The sequence below is a fragment of the Bos taurus genome, chromosome 25 (genome assembly GCF_002263795.3).
Source record: "Bos taurus isolate L1 Dominette 01449 registration number 42190680 breed Hereford chromosome 25, ARS-UCD2.0, whole genome shotgun sequence".
In the NCBI taxonomy this organism is placed as follows: domain Eukaryota; kingdom Metazoa; phylum Chordata; class Mammalia; order Artiodactyla; family Bovidae; genus Bos; species Bos taurus.
Window position 1 is genome coordinate 30118929 of NC_037352.1, and position 18348 is coordinate 30137276.

Sequence of the window (18348 nt, forward strand, 5' to 3'; positions counted from 1 at the left end):
CTGCAGCAATTCGGGTGTTCCTATTGTTATTATTAGCAATGTCATTCCAGAAACTGAGGAGTCATACAACCCCCGAGCTACCTAAGAACAAGGCTCCCCTCTTCCTGCCTTTACACAAACCAGCCAGGATGACTCTTCCGACCGTCATCTACTGCCATCTTCCCCCAAAGAGAAGCCCGCCATCTGGTTTCTCCACCAAACCAAAGCAAATCTCTAAACTCATCCAGTGGGCTTCCAAGGGCCTTTCTGCCCTGACACCAAACGCCTTCCGAGATCGATCCGTCACCACTTACCCGCTTTGTTTCCCAAGCGTGTGGTTCATTAACTGCCAGGCGCACCCGTCTCTCCATTTCTCCCATGCTTGCTGGATCATTCTAGAGCCTGTGCCTTGGCGGAGCAGAGAAATGCAGGACTGGTCGGGCACTAGGGAGGCCTGGAGCCGGTGTCCCTCCACGTCTGCCCATACCGTAAGACTGCGGTGTGGCCACGCTGAGCTCACTTACACACAAGGAAATGGGGCAGAGACAAACCGCCACACTTGGGCTTCCAGCGAGTAAGCGCTTCTGACTGTGCTTCAGAAAAAGCCACGACGGCCTCCCTGCTCAGGCTGGTATCTCTCAGGCCACGGTTCTGCTGCCACTGCTTCCAGGAAGCCCTCCTCACTTCTCCAATCCCTCCGTGGACCTCCTGGAGCACTGCACAGATGTCTAGGGAGCTTGAGAGAAGATTGGGCAACACAGGAAATGGGTGGGTTTTCAGAGCTGGGCAGCCCTGCCTCTACTCCTGATTTTGAGTCTGACTGGTCAGGGGTCAATTTCCTCGTGTGCACCCCACGCATCTGATCTAACAAGCTAACCCCTGCAGGCTTGCGGACTATCTGCTCCTTGGGGTGGAGGAGGAGGTGCCTGTTAAGTGTTGGTCTCTCCCCCCGCACCCCTTCCTTCAGAGTTTTTAATCTACCTCTCCTAAAGACTCGACTCACGGTCATGAAAGAGCGAGGGCACACTGAGGGCAGGGCCCGGCGGTGCCACAGGGACCAGGAGAGCCTCTGCCTCAGGTTGGCCCTGCTGTCTTCAGCGGACCCCTCGTCTTACTGAACCCTAGCGCGGCCCCTCCCCACAGACCCAGAGGGAGCTCCCAGGTCCACGTTCCCGTACCTGGCCCATCACCTGTGAGCTGTGGAGGAGCCTGGGGCGCTGCGTTTTTGCAGATAATGAAGTCCAGGTGATTAGACTCTGTGTGGTGCAAAACAAACAGTGCCTTGTCTGTGCTCAGGTTCAGGTTACCCAGTGGGACGGCGCCCAGAAAGTAACTGAGAACACCGGTGAAAATGCCTTCTCTGTGCACAGCCCTGCTGGGGTTTTCAAAGAGCTGGGGCTTGTTCTGAGGCTGGACTCACACAGCTTTGCTACTATCCTGGTGACCTAGGTACACGAATGTCCCCTCGCAGGCTGGGAGCTCTGCAGAGACATAACGCACAGTTTGCACGGCGGTGTCCCTGCTCCACGACCTCAACGCCCTCCATCTCTCCTGGATCGTCCAACAGTGGGGAGCTACCCTGCACCTCAATTTCATGAAGGATTAGCAGCAATCATTCTCCCATCACTAACGGTCATGCAGGGACAAATCTGTCCTCTCAAAATCTAAGAAGGGAAAGGGGGAAAAAAGCCACATGACTGATGACTTAAAACATGGGATTTGTCACATAAGTTTATACACAAGGGTAGGAGAATGGCATTTGTCCTTCTTCCCGTTTAGGTTTAAATGGAAGCCAGTCTTAACTCCCCCTCCTCGGGGGAGACCACACCATCCAGCTGACGAAGAGATCTCCTAGTCGCCCAAAGTGTGGACAGTCAGCTGTCCACATCAAGCCCGTGTTGGGGGCAACTGAAGAGCAACAGGCAGGCACACCTGCCCGGGTCTCCCCCTACGTGCATCAGGGCAGCCGCCCCCAGATCTCTAAAATGTCCTCTGTGCAGAGAGGAACAGCGCTGAGCTTCCTCCCATCAGTGGGCCACACCAGTCAGATGCAGGCGCATTGTCAGGAAGCTGTACAACTGGTTCTGGGGGACACCTCGGAGCAGGAAAACCCAGCACCATCCAGCAAGGTGGTGGCTTGCTCATCACTGGGTTTATTTCTATGGTACAGTCCCCTAGAACAAATTCCTGAAAAGGAGCAAAGAAGTAAATTTCCACCAACTGCCTGGCCACCTCAACAAAGCCCTTGGAGGGAGGTGGATAGACGCCTCCCCTTCCTTTCACCCTAAAAACAACTACTTCCTGTTTAAGGAGCCGAAGAGAAGAGCAATTCACCTACTCACAAAGGCCAGCCACTTGGCAGCCCGCCAAGAATCTAAGAGAAACCTTGAATTTCGAAAACATAATAGACAAGGGAGTCAGCTTAAGAAAAGATTTCATCTATCATCTGACAAGAGGCTGGGGTCATGGAGGAGGGTATTCTTCATCCTGGAGAGAGACCATGCTAAAAATCTCAAAAATGTACAGAAGGAGTGGGGGCCGGTGGTGGGGGGTGGGCTAAGAAGACATTCTTAGCGTGGAATAGAGGTTGCTGTTTCAAGGAGGCTTCTCATTTCTTCTGACGTCCTGACACAGACGTGTAATATAGAGGTTCAGCGATGTGGGCAGGTTAAATCACGAGACAGCAGAAATCACCGCACTGCGAACTGAAGGGCTGCTGCGGGCGCCCCGGGCCTGGGTCCCCACAGGAGGGCGGTCCCCGGAAGGGGCAGGGCTCCGGTGAGCCTGGGCTCCAGGGCTTGTGTTCACAGGCAGCGGCCCTCGACAGGACAGTTGAGACGCCCTTCAGACTTGTCTGTGCTCAGTCTTTCCTCGGCTCCTCTCGGTCTCTTGGAAGCGTGAGCAGTGCGGCCTTAGGGCCCTGGGGAACTGAGAGGCCGGCATGGCGAGTCCAGGGGTGCTCCCAGCCGGGCTCTCTGCTCTCCACTGCTTCTTAGACTTGGGATGCAACAAAAAGGGCCGCTCCCACAGAAACACTGATGATTCTGAAAGGCTTTTTAATCATCGGAGAAAGATTAAACAGAGTTCAGGAAAACCTGCGTCGTGCATCTCTAACGGGAATCTGAGTCTGCTGAAATCACGCACCTGCATCTCTGTAAGTGACACACGAGACGGACCAGCCAGCATGTCACCCATCACGGCAGATCTACCCATGGTCAGGTCCACCCACCGCAGGAAAAACTAGGTATCCAGACACCTCTTCCTCACAACAACAGGAGCGACTCTCAGCTCACTGTGTGTTAACTGTTCCAGGATGTGGACCAGGAGGTCAGAGCTGCTTCTGTGTGGTTCTGTGACTGGGCTCCCTGGTCCTGTGCTCAGAGCTGCCCCTCCTCGGGCAGAAAGGCCCACCTCCAAGCCCTGGGAGCACAGGCTGAGGTGGGGACACAAAGCAAAGAGAAACACTCATTGTCACGACTTCCTGACATTAAGGTGGTAACTACTAAGCTCCACACGTGGACACAACACTTCCTCCCAGTTAAAAAGACCGATCTGTCAGATGCGGAAAACGACCCCTTTTACAGATGAGGACACTGAGGTGCAATCACATGGCTCGGAGGCCAGACCCAGGCCTCCAACTGTTGCAGTTTGCAGCCCGCGGTGCCCGCTGTAAGCGGACACACGCTGTGTCTTCACCCCAAACAGCTCTGCTCACCCCCTGACCCCACTCCTTTCTGGATGAGTCATTTGAAGAAAACTGAGAATGTTAACAAACAGGCATGACGTAACAGCTGCCCAGGAGCCAACTTCTGCAGCGGCACCTGCCAGGCCTCTTGGGCAGCCTTCTCCTCCAGGGTGGGCTGCAGAGGGACAGGGCTGGGCAGTGGGGCTGCAGGGCTCTAAGCGTATCACACTTCAGGCTCCCAGGGCCCTCAGCCGATGTGTGCGGCCAGGTGAAACCAGGGTCAAAACAGACATCCACGGCAGCTGCAGCCTGGAGGAGAGGTCAAGAGCGTGGTCGAAGCTAAGGCAGAGGGCCGGGCTGTGTGGGTGTCTCCAGCTGCGAGTGTTCTAGGCCTGGGGGTGGAGACCTGCCTCCGGAAGCATCGCTGTCCTGCCCTCCCCGCAGGAGGGGTCTGCCCAACCCCCTTGCCCCTTGTCCGGGCAGCAGTTCCTGCCTCTTTGCCCAGTTCTCCCATCTTCTCTCTGTGGTTTACAAATCCGGCTGCTGCTGGTGTCTCTGAGCACTTTACAGAAAGTGGGCAGTCATTAACGCTCAATGACAATAGAATTTCTCCCAAATTATACATGACACTTGCATTAAAGGCAAACACATTCATCTGGATAGGTGTTATCACAGGGAGTGCCACAAGAATTCACAACGATTTGTCAAGGATAAGAAGTATACTTCCTTTAATTACGAGTTCTCTTTAACGAAAATAAGAGTAAAAGCCTTTAGGAGTGCTTGTTAATTAAAATAACAATTTGGCCATGGGCTATGTAAATCTTCAGTGAGGATGGACTTGGTGGCAAGTGGTTGGTGGGGACACCAAAGCTGAAGCAAGTGAGCCAGGATGGCTGAGGGCTTCATGGGGAAGTACAGATGTCGCGGTTTTGTTGAAGTGCTCATGACTTGTTCGCGTGTCTTACTCATGCTTCCAACACCCCAGGGAGGCAGGTACCAGGCCAGCTTGAAATCTAAGGCTGCTGGAGTTGAGAGTGCGTGAGGTGAGTAACAAAGCTGTCACCAGACGCAGGTTTTCCTGACCCCAAGCTCACGGTTCTTTCTAGAAATTTGGGTCTCTGCTTGGCTTACTGTGTGTGTATTCGAAGCCTTGAGCACCCTTCTGGAAATACAGAAGGTTCCTGCACTCCACCTGGGAACTTTGGGATCAGAGTCCCCAGACTGTCAAATGTTCCGCCCCTTCTCCCCATGCCACCATGCACAGCACCAGGGATGACCGTGGTGCACAGTCAGGTGGGGACCCTCCCTCCACACATTCCTTTCTGGCCACCTGCCCAGGTGTTACATTTCTTCATCTGCTCTGCAGGCCGCCACCTGGGCTTGAGTCTGATCAGACCAAAGAGCCAGGACTGGCACAGGTGCTAAGAGCACCTCTGCTCCTCCTCTCTGGTCCTTGGCATTACCACCCGCACGTCCAGGACCAAGACCACCAGGGACAGGGTGGCCAGGCCTAACCGCGAGCGTGAGTGCAAACCAAGTGCAGGTTCAGGAGCTTGCCCTCTCCCCATGGTCCAGATGTGACGGGAACTTCCTAGTGCCCAGAACGCCCCTGATACTCTCCACTTGCTCCTGGAATTATACTCAGGGATGTAGTGAGAGCAGTGCCAACATCAGCACCAAAGGCAACTTGCCTTCCTAGTCAAAACTTGAAGATAACAAATGACAACAACCAGCGCACGGAACAAGTCTGAGCGTCATGGTGGGCGTGCCTGAGGGAGTGTGGCTCAACAAGGGCTCCAAGCCCCTAAACCTGGTGGAAGCTGGGAGGTGCCAGTGGGCTCCACTTAACGCGGATAGCAGTAACACCAACTATCATGTCAGGAAGTCCTGTAAACGCATTTCATCTCTTCACCACAGCCTTGGTAGGGAACCGTTCCACTGAGGGTCTAGAGTGCTCCAGTGACTTCTAAGTCACACCAGCAGTCAGACATGAATTCTAGGCCTTCTGAGTGTCAGCCTTAAGCTCACTTTCCTCATCAGTGGATCCCAGAGATGGGCAGAGAGTTAGAAACTCAACAACTACGGTCATTTACTGTTTGACTGAGCTGAGAAGGTTTAAACAGAGAAATTAAGACGGTGTGAACTTAACAGAACTAGAGGGTAGACACCCATTCAGATTTTGCAATCTGACCACATCAGAAGGTCTGGACACCCACATCCTCTGTGGCTGTCGCTGTTTTGTGCTTACCCAGAAGCTATTTCTCCCACTCCTCTCTCGCTAACAGAACTCTTAAGGCAGCAGAACACCCAGGGACCGTCATGCTGAACTGGGGAAATCCAGGCCCTTTTCGCCAGATTCCTGTTTTTGCCTTTGTCCCTGGACTGGATTGTTTCAGCCACAGAGACATAAAAGGCCCCTGATCACCTGCTTCCTTCCTGCCTGCCTTCTGTATGTTTTGCAAGGACCCACGAATGCTGCCTTGTAAGAAAAAGGTCTTTACGTGAACCCCAGTGTTCATTGCAGCACTATTTACAAGAGCCAGGACATGGAAGCAACCTAGGTGTGCATCGGCAGATGAAGAGATAAGGAATTGTAGTACATATACACAATGGAATATTACTCAGCTTTAAAAAAGAACACATTTGAGTCAGTCTAATGAGGTGGATGAACCTGGAGCCTATTATAGAGAGTGAAGTAAGTCAGAAAAAAAGACAAATATTGTATATTAATGCATATATATGGAATTTAGTAAGATGGCACTGACAATCCTACATGCAGGGCAGCAAAGGAGACACAGAGGTAAAGAATAGAGTTTTGGACTCAGTGGGAGAAGGTGAGGGTAGGATGATTTGAAAGAAGAGCATTGAAACGTGTACATTACCACATGTAAAATACACAACCAGGGTGAGTTCTGATGCTTGAAGCAGAACACCCAAAGCCGGTGCTCTGGGCCAACCTAGAGGGATGGGGTGGGGAGGGAGGTGGGAGGTGGGGGACGCATGTATACCTGTGGCTGATTCATGCTGATGTATGGCAAAAACCACCACAACACTGGACAGTAATTATCCTCCAATTAAAATAAATTGATTAATTAAAAAAAAAAGAATAGCTTAAAAGAAAAAAGGTCTTTGCTTACGTGACTCAGTTAAAGACCTCAAGATGCAGAGACTGTCTCAGATTATCATCAGGGTGGCCCTAAGTGTCATGCCAAGTGCCCTTATAAGAAGGAGGCAGAGACCAGTCGCACACGAGAGGAGAAAGCCATGTGAAGACAGGAGCGGAGGCTGGAGTGAGGTGGCCACACGCAGAGGCAGGCCAACAGCCACCAGAGGACGGCAGAGGCACAGGGCAGTCTCCTCTACGGCCTCTGGTGGTGGGTACAGCCCTAACGGAGCCTTGATTTTGGCCCAGTGGACAGGATATGGAACTTCTAGCCCCTAGAACTGAAAGAGAAGTTCCTGCTGTTTTAAGCCACCAAGTTCGTGGTTTGTTATAGCAGCCACAGGAAACAAATACGCTCTCAAAGCCACTGACAGGCATCCTGTTACTACAACCAAACACAACGCATTTCCATCTCTTGGCCACACTCCGAGGACTGACACAGGGGCTGCTCCCTTTCTGACCGTGAGAGAGACTTCTAGAAACCCTCAGATGCTGGCAAGTCTTCCTGATTCCAGTCTCCTCGAGCCTGGTGCTGCCACCTTTCAGAGAGCATAGCTACCATTAAAATCCCCATCGCGGGTCTGGGGCAGCGAGTACGTGCAGCACGTCTGACGCCCACATTCGTGGAGCAGCCGCCCTGGCAGGCAGGTTCCACGGTGCCCTCGGCCTGAGAGCACATGGTGCACTCTGAACACGCGCGGGGACTGCTGAGGTAGCAGCTCCTCGGCACACATCACGCGTGAGGCTCTGAGTTAGCAATAATGTAAACATCCCTTGGACTTCCCTGGGCGTCCAGTGGCTAAGACTCCGAGCTCCCAATACAGGGGGCCCAGACTCAATCCCTGGTCAGGCAACATGACTCCACAGGCTGCAACTAAGACCTGGCACCACCAAAGAAAGAAAGGAAAGACAGAAGGACATCACTTGGAGTTGGGAGTCCAAGACAGGGAGGACGTGGGGAGGGAGAGAAGGGCCCTGAAAGTTGGGGAACAGACTTTTAAAAATCCTACTCTGTACAATAGGAGCAAAATCAGCGGAAATGTACTTAAAAGCCTTCTCAAAAGCAAACAGAGAGAGAGGTGAAATCTTCTTGATTATTAAAGCTGCCTCTGCCATCAGTCTTTGCTTGGGGCCCATTACTTGCTCCTTGGGGTACCTCCTGCTCCTCCAACGGCTTAGTGACTTCCTGTTTAAAGTCTGTTCTTCCTGTTGAATCTCTCTCTGCAGGGCCCCTCTTTCCAAATTTCACTGACTGATGACATAGCCAAGATTCATGTCTCTCTGATCTGCTTCTTCAGGACTTACTTATTTGACGTCCCATTTCTTAAGAGATCTGCTTCTGAGGACTAGACAGACTTGTCTGTAAGGGATTCGATGCTAACGTGTGTCAGGGCTTTGTTTTGGTTTTTGGCAGGGACGGCAGGGTTGGGGGAGCAGTGGTAGGGGTAACTGTGTGGAAGAGACTGAAATTCACTGATTATTTATTACAGGCCATATCATTCTACGTGTTTTGTATTCAGATTAAAAAACAAAACAAACTAAACAAAAAGAACAGCAGCAGCTCAGAGGCATTAAGTAAATTTCTCAAAGTCAAGTCACACAGCCTGTCCTGATGGGACTGGAACCACCCCTACCTTTCCAGGCATCTCCTCCGTCCTTCTACTTTCTGGACCTCAGGCTGCCTGACCTCCACAGGGCCCCTCAGGACCACACCTCTTGGAGATATGGCCTGGTCTGCAGACTACACAGTTCCCACTGTTTATACCACAGGCTAGCTATCATGAAGAGCTCAACCAGTTTAAAAGCACATGTCTTACCATCAGGCAAAGACCAGAGTCTATCTACTGAGGTTAAGAATCACAGATGAGCACTGAAACTGTGGTTGACAGTTTGGTGAGAAACAGGTATTTTGCATAGTCTCAAAATATCTCCCCACAAGATCCTAATTACTCTGAAAGGAAAACAATAGTAACCTTACAGTGAGGAACCTGGTGGGTGTTACTTTAACTGAGTGATCCACGTTGCATCCCCACGACCAGGAAGACGTCATGAGCCCCTGATGTGATGCACCGAGAAGGGGCCATCGCGCCCAAGATTTTTCCTGCCAAGATGGCATAACCTCAATCTAATCAAAAGAAAACATCAGTGCTCTATAATGACCTAGAGGGGTGGGATGGGTGTGGGGAGGGAGGCCCAAGAGGGAGGAATATATGTGTACATATAGCTGTTTCACTTCACTGTACAGCAGAAACTAACATAACATCGTCAAGCAATTTTACTCCAATTAAAAAATAGAAAAAAAAATCAGACAGACCCAAATCAAAGGATGGATGGCCACAAAATAACCTGTCTGGACTCTGGAAAAATGTCACAGTTATGAAAGACAAAGAAACACTGAGCAACTTTCCCAGACAGAAGGAGGCAAAGAAAACTTCTGGCAACTATATGCAGTGTGGGGTCCTAGATGAACCCCAGGACCAGAAAAAGGACACAGTTGGGGAAACAGGTGAACTCTGAATAAAGGTCTGTAGATTTAGCTAACAGTATTATATGAAGGTTAATTTCTGATTTAAATATCTGTTGTTTTTTAGTTACTCAGTCACGTCTGATTCTTTGTGATCCCAGGGACTGTAGCCCCCCAGGCTCCTCTGTCCATGGGATTCTCCTGGCAAGAATACTTAAGAGGGTTGCCATTTCCTTCCTCAGGGGATCTTCACAACCCAGGGATCAAAATCGAGTCTCCTGCATTGGCAGGCAGATTCTTTACCAATGAGCCACCATGAAAGCCTTAAGTATCTGTACTCTGGTTTTAAAAGATACAGTATTAGGAGAAGCTGGGTGAAGGGCATATGGGAGCTTCCTACACTATTTTTTTGTAAGTCTAAAATTATTTCAAAATGAAAAAGTAAAAAAATGAAAATCCCTCAAACCCAAAACCTTTCAGACACCGCTTTCTTAAAGGATCATTTTCATGATAGAATTTAGGTGGCAACTGCTACCTCCGGTGGGCTCTCTGGGGGTCTGCATACCTATCACACAAGCGGTCATTTAGCGGCTGTTTGAAGCTGGTCTTGAAGGTCAAGATGCTCCATGTGCTAGAGTCTGGGGGTCCTGAGCTCAGGAGCCCTCATTCTGTGCTGCTCCCAGGGCCAACCCTGCCTTAGCAGTGACCTTCCAGACAATTGGAGAAGTCTGAGGAGCTGGTTTCCAGCTGAGTTTTTGGAGGCTGATGATTTTACTTTAAGAAAAGAGAATGAGGAGAACGGTGGGATACCCAGCTCTCCTCTTTCTACACAGTCTTCTTTCAGATTCTGGGGAGATCGGCGTGAAGGAAGGAAAGGGGTAAAACGGTTCTGCTAGTTGTATCTGGTTCCCTTTCCTTATCTTGAGCCACTGGAAGCAGCCCCCTCCCTCACTTCCTGTCTAAAGCCCTCCTGAGGCAGCCCAAAGCAGATGGCTCCCTGTGCTGTTCCTCTGCCTCTGTGTGTGGCAGACGGGGACAGGGGGCGGGGGCGCGGGCGCTAGTCTTTAAGAGTTCTCCACTTCCGCCAGGCCAGGCCAGCCAGACCCTGATGGGTGGCCCCAGGTGGGACTGCTGTGAACCAAGGGTCTTCAAGACGGGCTAACCCTGAGTGTCCTAGGATGGTGAATCAGCCCCTCTCACCTACAGACCAGAGCATGGAAGCTTCTATGATGAGTCTGCTCTAGTTTTCTTTTTTAAATTGGAATATAATTGCTTTACAATATTATGTTAGTTTCTGCTGTACAACAAAGTGAATCAGCTATCTGTATACATATATCACCCCCTCCTGAGCCTCCTCTCACCTCCCACCCCATCCCACCCCTCTAGGTCATCACTGAGCACCGAGCTGAGCTCCCTGTGCTATATACAGCAGCCTCCCACCAGCTATCTATTCTACCATGGTAGCGTGTATATGTTAGGGCTAGTCTCCCAATTCATCCCACCCTCTCCTTCCCCACGGTGTCCACAAATCTGTTCTCTACATTGGTGTCTCCATTTCTGCCCTGCAAATAGGTAAAAATGGTATTGATGAATCTGTTTTCTCTGGCTTTCTTACAGAAAACTCTGGAATCTGAGGATACAAGTGAGTTGCTTGCTGCTGGGTCCACAGAAGTTAGATGGTAAGTACTGTCACCAGCGATGACGTGGTGTAACTTCTATACTGATGAGAGAAGGCGTGGATGTATTGTCACCAAAGCGTTAGGTTTTGCCTCAGTTCCTCCCTTGTTCCAAGTCCCTCCTTTGTAAAATGCAGACTAAACATTCTTTCCCCAGGGGTGTTGGTTATGAGGTTTAAATGACCTACCGTTTGGTGGTTTAACACATTTGGCACAAAAAAAACCAGACAGGTCACACGACAATGTGAATGTACCAAACATTCCTGAAACGTACGCTTAAAAATGGCTAAGACGAGAAATTCTGTTACATGTGTTTTGCCATAACAACAACAGAAAAAAGTCATTCAGTATATCATTTAAAAAACCCACACAAACATCAGTTGCTAGGATTAATATACCGTCACTTTGTTCTGAATGGTTACCATCACCACATGTGTTGATTCCTAGATTAGATGCAGACGAACTCCCGGCGCTCTGGCTGGGCTCCCGCTCACTCCCACTGCTCCAACTGTCTCTGAAACCCAGATGGTTCTTGGGCTCCCAGACACCATCTTGCAGTTGGGCTCGCTCCTGCACCATAAATGTGCACAGTCTCTTCAACCCATGCAGCGGAGGTTCCTGCCAGCCACTCCCTGGGCTCACACTCTCTCTCTCCCCTATTATGTACGTATGTGCTCAGTTGCCCAGTCGTGTCCGACTCTTTGCAGCCCCAAGGGCTGTATCCCACCAGGCTCCTCTGTCCATGCAACTTTCCAGGCAAGAACGCTGGAGAGGGTTGCCATTCCCAACCCCAGGGGACTGTCCCAGGGATGGAACTCCATCTCTCGAGTTTGCTGCACTGGCAGGTGGATTCTCTAGTGCCACCTTGGAAGCCTGTATTCCCCCCATTCTCAGTCTCCCATTCACGGTATCATCAATGCCCACCCAGTCAGCCTTACTTGAAACCCGACCCCCACATTCCTAGGGGTCACAAAATCATGTCAGTTCCACTTCAGAAATGCCTCCAAAATCTAACTCCTCCCTTTTCCACCACTTTAGTTGAGATCCCAACGGCCTCTCATCCAGCCAGTGATGATGACAACAATCTCTTCGGTCATCATCCTTCTTCCACCTCATCCTTCCACCACTACCAGGATTAATTCTCTTCCAGAAAGTCAAATCTGACGTGTCATTCACCTACACGCATGGTACCCAGTGGGCTCCCATCTGAACCAAGTCTAAGAACTCTGTATCTTGCCCTACAAGGTCTGTTTATATGGAGCTGTTTATATAAACCCACATTTACAGCCACATGTCCCCCCCCCATCCCCTACCATGAACCTTGCTCCGTTATTAGTGTTTCTCCATACACTAAGATTGTCACATCTCTTCATTTTTTGAAAGTAATATCCCCATTTGCCTATTACCTGCAGGACTCTTGCTGCCTAGCAATCATTCACATCCACGTGTTTCAGCAAGATCTAAGTCGAATACCTCTTCTCCCAGATAGCAGGGTTCAGCCTGTGCGCCATTCCTCAGCATACACTGGGCTGGGGGCGGGGGTGCAGGTTAATAATTCATCAAGCTACCTCGGTTTTCTCTTCAATTAGACTTTCTGTCTGAAGGCTTGTTATGTCTTCATCATTGCTCCATTCCTAGTGCCCAGAGCAGTGCATGGCTCAGCACATAGGGAAGCCTAAGTCTGTTGAATGAACTGTGAGTGTAAATGCTGTGGCTGAGTTTCTCAACTTCCTAATGACTTAGGAAAGTCATTTTGGCAAGGCCACCTGTTATAACTTAAGATGGACACAAGACACTGGACACAAGCTAGGTACTCTGGGATGGCCGTAATTCCTTTGGACAAGTAAGTTACATTTTGTACCCTGGATAAATAATTTACTAACTGGCATCTCAGTGACTTCAAAGACCTTTGTGTCTATCATGGGGGCTGTCATCACCTACTGTGTCAACAGCATGAATGAATTCTGGACTGTTCTGAATAGGTGTACTCATGAATTCTTACTCTCGAAAATCCTGTGCCCCTCTATAACTTTTAATAGCTTAGTATTCTTTAACATTTTTATCTTCTGCTTTTATTTTTTAAGTTACTATTTTTTTTTGGCCATGCCAAGAGGCATGTAAATTCTTAAGTTTCCCAACCAGGGATCAAACCCATGCCCCACTGCAGTGGTAGCATTGAGTCTTAACCACTGGACCACCATGGAAGCCCCTTAATAGTTTAATTTAAGCAAGAGAGACCCAATCTGTGCATGGCACTCAAGATAATTCTATGAAAATTTAGGCAAGTATTGTATATAAAGGAAAACATATATTCATATTTCAGACCCTGCGATCAATACTAAGTGTTAACTTTGGATGAAGATCAAGGCTGCTTTGGCGGCTGGCAAGAAGTACCTGTGAGTACCTGACTCGCCTGGCAGGGAGGTCAGAGTGTGCTTCATAGACACATCATTGTCTGCCAAACTTCCACTTTCTGGGTCCTCTACCTATTCCATACAGAGCTACCTCCAGAACACCTTTGTACAACACGGCCCTGTCTTTCTACCCACAGCTTGGCCGATCCACAGTCCTTTCCAGAGAACCTGCTTCCCAGGATGTAACCTGTTGTTTAGTTGCTGTTGTGTCTGACTCTTTGCCACCCCATGGACTGCAGCCCACCAGGCTCCTCTGTCCATGGGATTTACCAGGCAAGAATATCTGGAGTGGGTTGTCATCTCCTTCTCGAGGGGATCTTCCCAACCCATGGATTGAATCTGCATCTCTCGCAATGGCAGGTGGATTCTTTACCACTGAGCCACCAGGGAAACCCAGGCTGACCCAATCAGAATCCTTTCCATGGATTTTAGGAACTGCAGTGGAAAAGCAGGCAGTCTCTTTTCCACCGGCTGAAGCTGAAAGGTGTAGAGCTCAGAAGGACAGTGCGTGATTTCTACCACAGGAGAAAATAATTTCCACAATCAAGACTAAAGTGGATATGGGCTTCCCAGGTGGTCCAGTGGTTAAGAATCCACCTGCCAGTGCAGGGGACACAGGTTCAATCCCTGCTCCGGGAATGTCCCACATCCCATGGAGAAACTGAGCCCACGTGCCACAACTACTGAGCCTGCTTGCTTAGGCCCACGCTGTGCAATGGAGAGTAGCCCCTGCTCTATGCAACGATAGAAAGCCCGTGGTGGCAACGAAGACCCCATGCAACCTAAAAAGTAAATCAATAAAAAATAAATAAATCTTTAAGAAAAAAGAATAAAGTGGACAGACAGAAAGAAACAGAGCCGAGACAAGGAGGGCACTCAACTCCTTGTTCTGCACAACTCAAATCCAGCTGCACAGCTCTGCCCTTCTGATGGCTTGGTTATCTCGACACTTATATTCCAGAAGGCTACACATTCTTCTATTTTTCAGTTTGAATTTAACTTGTTATTTGAAGCTAAACAAATCTTAAAAACAGAACAAAACCCTGCTAACATAAATACTGTCAAAGTTGTTAAATGTTAAGAGCTTTAAAATGACCCCATGGTTTCATGAAGGCTCTTATAGGAGTTTTCAAGAAAGTCTCTAAAATGTGCAAATTACATACTTCCTTTAGTTATAAAAGGTTGAGGGATCTTTTGTACAATGAATAAGTCCTATGTAATTGATTGAGTAAACTGCATTTTTTTCCAGTGTCTACTCTTCTTACAGAGGGTCTAACTGCTCATCATTAGAGGTTCAGGATGCAGCGAGGCTGCTCTGGGTTAACTAAGCAGGTAGTCCACTTACGCTGTCCTGCTGTCTCTGGGGAATACGTTACTTGAAATTATTGCTGCATTCCAAACAGACCATCTGAGAGGGATAATTGCTTTTCAATGACTGGATCAATATTTTTGTTTTTCACCTGTACTACTTGAGTGATTGGATCTAAGGCCAGAGGAGAAAAATCAGGTCAGTTCCCTGGACCTCCTGCCATTCAGCAGGAGGATCAACGCGCCTGCGAGGGAGCCCAAGGAGGGGAGCGGGCCAGGGAGCACAGTTCTTAGGGCGCTAACTTAATTTCAAATTTCTCAATGAGAGAAGCCATGCTTATCTATGGCTCTTCTGTTGCAGCATTAAAAAAAACTGCCTTGAGGGTACAAGGTATAACTCATTTCATGTGCGGCTTATTGAACAAGTTCATGAATTGATGACCTGACCACGTATACTAGCCAAGGGGAACAGCAGTTGAGCCACTCTGCCCAGGATGGGGAATATCTCAAGCTCTGGGAGAGGGATGACGGGGCTAGAGATGCAAAGAGAGGTCATTCGGTAGCATAACAAAGACAATGTCCACGCGTGCAGGCATGAGTGAACATTCTGGTCTAGCACTCAGGACCCACTGATGTGAAGCTTGTGATGACATGATGCAGGAGATATAAGAGATGTGGGTTCAGTCCCTGGGTGGGGAAGAGCCGTTGGAGAAGGAAATGGCAATCCACTCCAGTATTCTTGCCTGTAGAATCCCATGGACAGAGGAGCCTGGAGGGCTATGGTCCATACTGTTGCAAAGAGTTGGACACGATGGAAGAGACTTAACATGCACGCACAACTCTGGCTGACAAACTGGGCCCTGATCTGGATCCCACTCATTGCCTAGACGGTCCTGTAAGCCTTTCCAACAAGAGAGATGATGCTAATATATTAAAAGAATGAGGCATTTTGCCTAAGTGACTGCTTAGCTAACAAAATCGATGTTTTCAAGCACCTTAGAAGCACCATTTGCATGCAACTGATGTACTAACAGCAAATGGGGGCTTATTACTCAATTAACGCTCATCACAGAGCATCTTTTTCAAGCAATATTTTGTTGGATGTTGGAGTTACAACTGAAAGGGATAAAATGCCGTTTGAACATTTCCTTTTAGTCCAACATACTACTGTTCTCCCTGGTCTTTTCCTGTCAGTCCTCAGGCTTATTGGAATGTGGCAGGAGGGAAAGCTTGGTGGTGAATAATGTCGCATTAGGAGCAAGACAACCTGGCTTTAAAACCACCAACTGGTACAAGATTACATAAGGCTTGTTACATAAGATTACATTTGGGCTTATTACATAAGCTCCCCATGACTCAGTTTCCTTGTCTGTAAATTGGGGATAACATTAGCACTTACCAGGTAGGGCTACAATGTGGATTACACAACTCAGTCCATGTAAAGGACATAAACACACGATTCAAGAAATTTTATTTTGTTATTGTTGTTCAGTCGCTAAGTAGTGTCTGACTCTTTGCAACCCCATGGACTGCAACACACCAGGCTCCCCACATCCTTCGCTATCTCCTGGAGTTTGCTCAAATTCATAGTTATCTATTATACTATTTCTGTATAACATGCAACACTAGATACCTTATAAAATACGAAGTCAATGAGATCTGAATAAAAGGTAAGAATCCCACCCCTGCTGCCATTAGGACACAAGGTAATTTACCTCTTCCATCCTCTGTTTCCTTTTAAGTAAAACGGGGTTGATCGTGCCTACACTCTGGGGGGCTGGTGTGGAGACTATGAAATAATGTGTACAGCGTCCTGACCAGCATTTCTAACTGGGTTTATTAGAGCGCTAGGCTGCTGCGTGGATGCACGTGGATTCTGCCACACGAGGACCCAGATTTCCTTCCTTCTGTTCGAACACAGGCAGACGAGAACAGTAACGATCAGCCTGAGGCTTGGCAGGGCCTGTCGCGTAGGACCCTGGGCTCTTCTCAGAGAAGGAACTGCTGCGGACCTACGCCTGGGGGTAGGCATCGCAGAGAGAGAGCTGAGTGCAGGGGGCACCGTGCTCAGCCCCTGGAGGCATGAGGCAGCCTGTCCCCTGCCAGCTGGGGATGTTCCCAGACACACACACACCTGCAGGCTGGCTCCCCGCAATTCTTTCCCCGGCTTCCTTCTCGGGGCACGAGGCGAGCAGCCCCTGCTTAGCCCGCGTCCCCTCCCCGCCAGGCCTCAGTGCGGAAGGCCAGGGCCCCTGGACTCCCTCCTCAGACTGCCCGCCTGCAGCACACACTGGAGCCGGGGAACTTGCCTGAGAAGCCAGTAAAATTTTAATGCACTCTGTAGCGTGGTCATGTCATACTCGGTTATGGCAAATAATCCCAGATGCCTGCAGAGGTAAAATGGAGCTGTAATGTGCTTGCCTCCTAACCCGAGCTGACAGCAATGATGTACGACTACCATTAGCGGAAAATATCACTTCAACTAACCCATGATCCAGCTCCGCTCAGGGTCACATTATCCATGAGGAACAAATTACACTCCCAAAGTAAATACAAAATTTCTACACGAAATGGGTACAAAAAAATAAAAAAGGGAAGGGGGCAATCCGTCCCCTTGGCCAGCACACTGCTGAGTGACACAGATGATAAAGGACAGGACAAATCATTGGCTGACAGAGTGCTGCGCTGTAATCAGCTCTGCCGGCACGCACTCCAGCCGATAAACACTATATTCTCCCCTTAGTGGCAAATACATAATCTTTAACACAGACACGGCTGCTTCGGATACTGACCACTGCGCTGCAGGAACACCCCGAGCAGCACTTGCCATCTGACAAGGAAAGTGCTGTTTGGGCTTGATGGACCCCAAGATGCCCTGCAAGGGTGGGGGAGTCAGTGTCTAGAGGGTTCTTGAAGGGGCAGATGACACCAAGTGAAGCTGCTCTGCGGGGTGCAGTGCATGGTCTGTTCCCCTGTGTGCTGGCCACAGGAAGAAAGCAGTCTGGAGAGACCACATGAGATGCGAGCGGCTTGGGACCGGAAGGTCCAGTAATTCCCCACCTGCCTGGGTGACCAGGACGAGACCTTTTCCCCTTTTGTGACTCAGATAATCAACAGAGCAACTTCCAGTTATAGAACTAATATTTATAGATCATCTACCAAATGTCAGACACTACTAGACGTGGGGTACCTGCTAGGAGTCGATGATTTAAGAAGGTATTGTTTACACACAGACACTAAAAGAAGACTGAGCACCTTGACCAAATGTGCTTAGTCTGCGGGGTGTGAGCCTCCACCTCATTACTCATGGTGAACCCTGGGCTGACATGGCCACTCACCTGTATGACTGAAAACATATACCTGTAGCCCTTGCCTTCTTACCTTGGACAATTGCTTCCCAGGTTAAAGAAATAAAGTCACATTTCAGAAGAGCTTGTACATCTCAGTTGTCAGAGGACCCAAGTTGTGTTTCCTCCATGTCATCGAGCAATTGTCATGTCTGAACATGACAATTTCAGCTTTAGACGCTGGAAGGTTTGTGGGTGGATGGGTAGGTACAATCCAGGTCTCTTGGAGGGTGCAGCACAGAGAAGAAGGTAGCAAAGATTCTTAAATACCTATGGGCATTTCCCAACTCATTTTTGTATACAGGGGGAAAG

General features: G+C 49.3%; 1 protein-coding gene across 10 annotated transcripts in view; it reads right to left on the bottom strand.

Annotated features, from left to right (window-relative positions):
- AUTS2 (activator of transcription and developmental regulator AUTS2) overlaps nt 1–18348 on the bottom strand; it is a 1215681-nt gene that overhangs the window by 336680 nt on the left and 860653 nt on the right. The window contains exon 1 of one of the 10 annotated variants that reach the window (XM_059881701.1): nt 294–8976. The exons of the other annotated variants lie outside the window; for them this stretch is intronic. Within the exon in view, the coding sequence (XP_059737684.1) occupies nt 294–359 (66 nt within the window). The 5' untranslated portion in view covers nt 360–8976. Of the gene's footprint in view, nt 1–293; nt 8977–18348 lie in introns of those variants that run through there. 10 annotated transcript variants of the gene reach the window in all.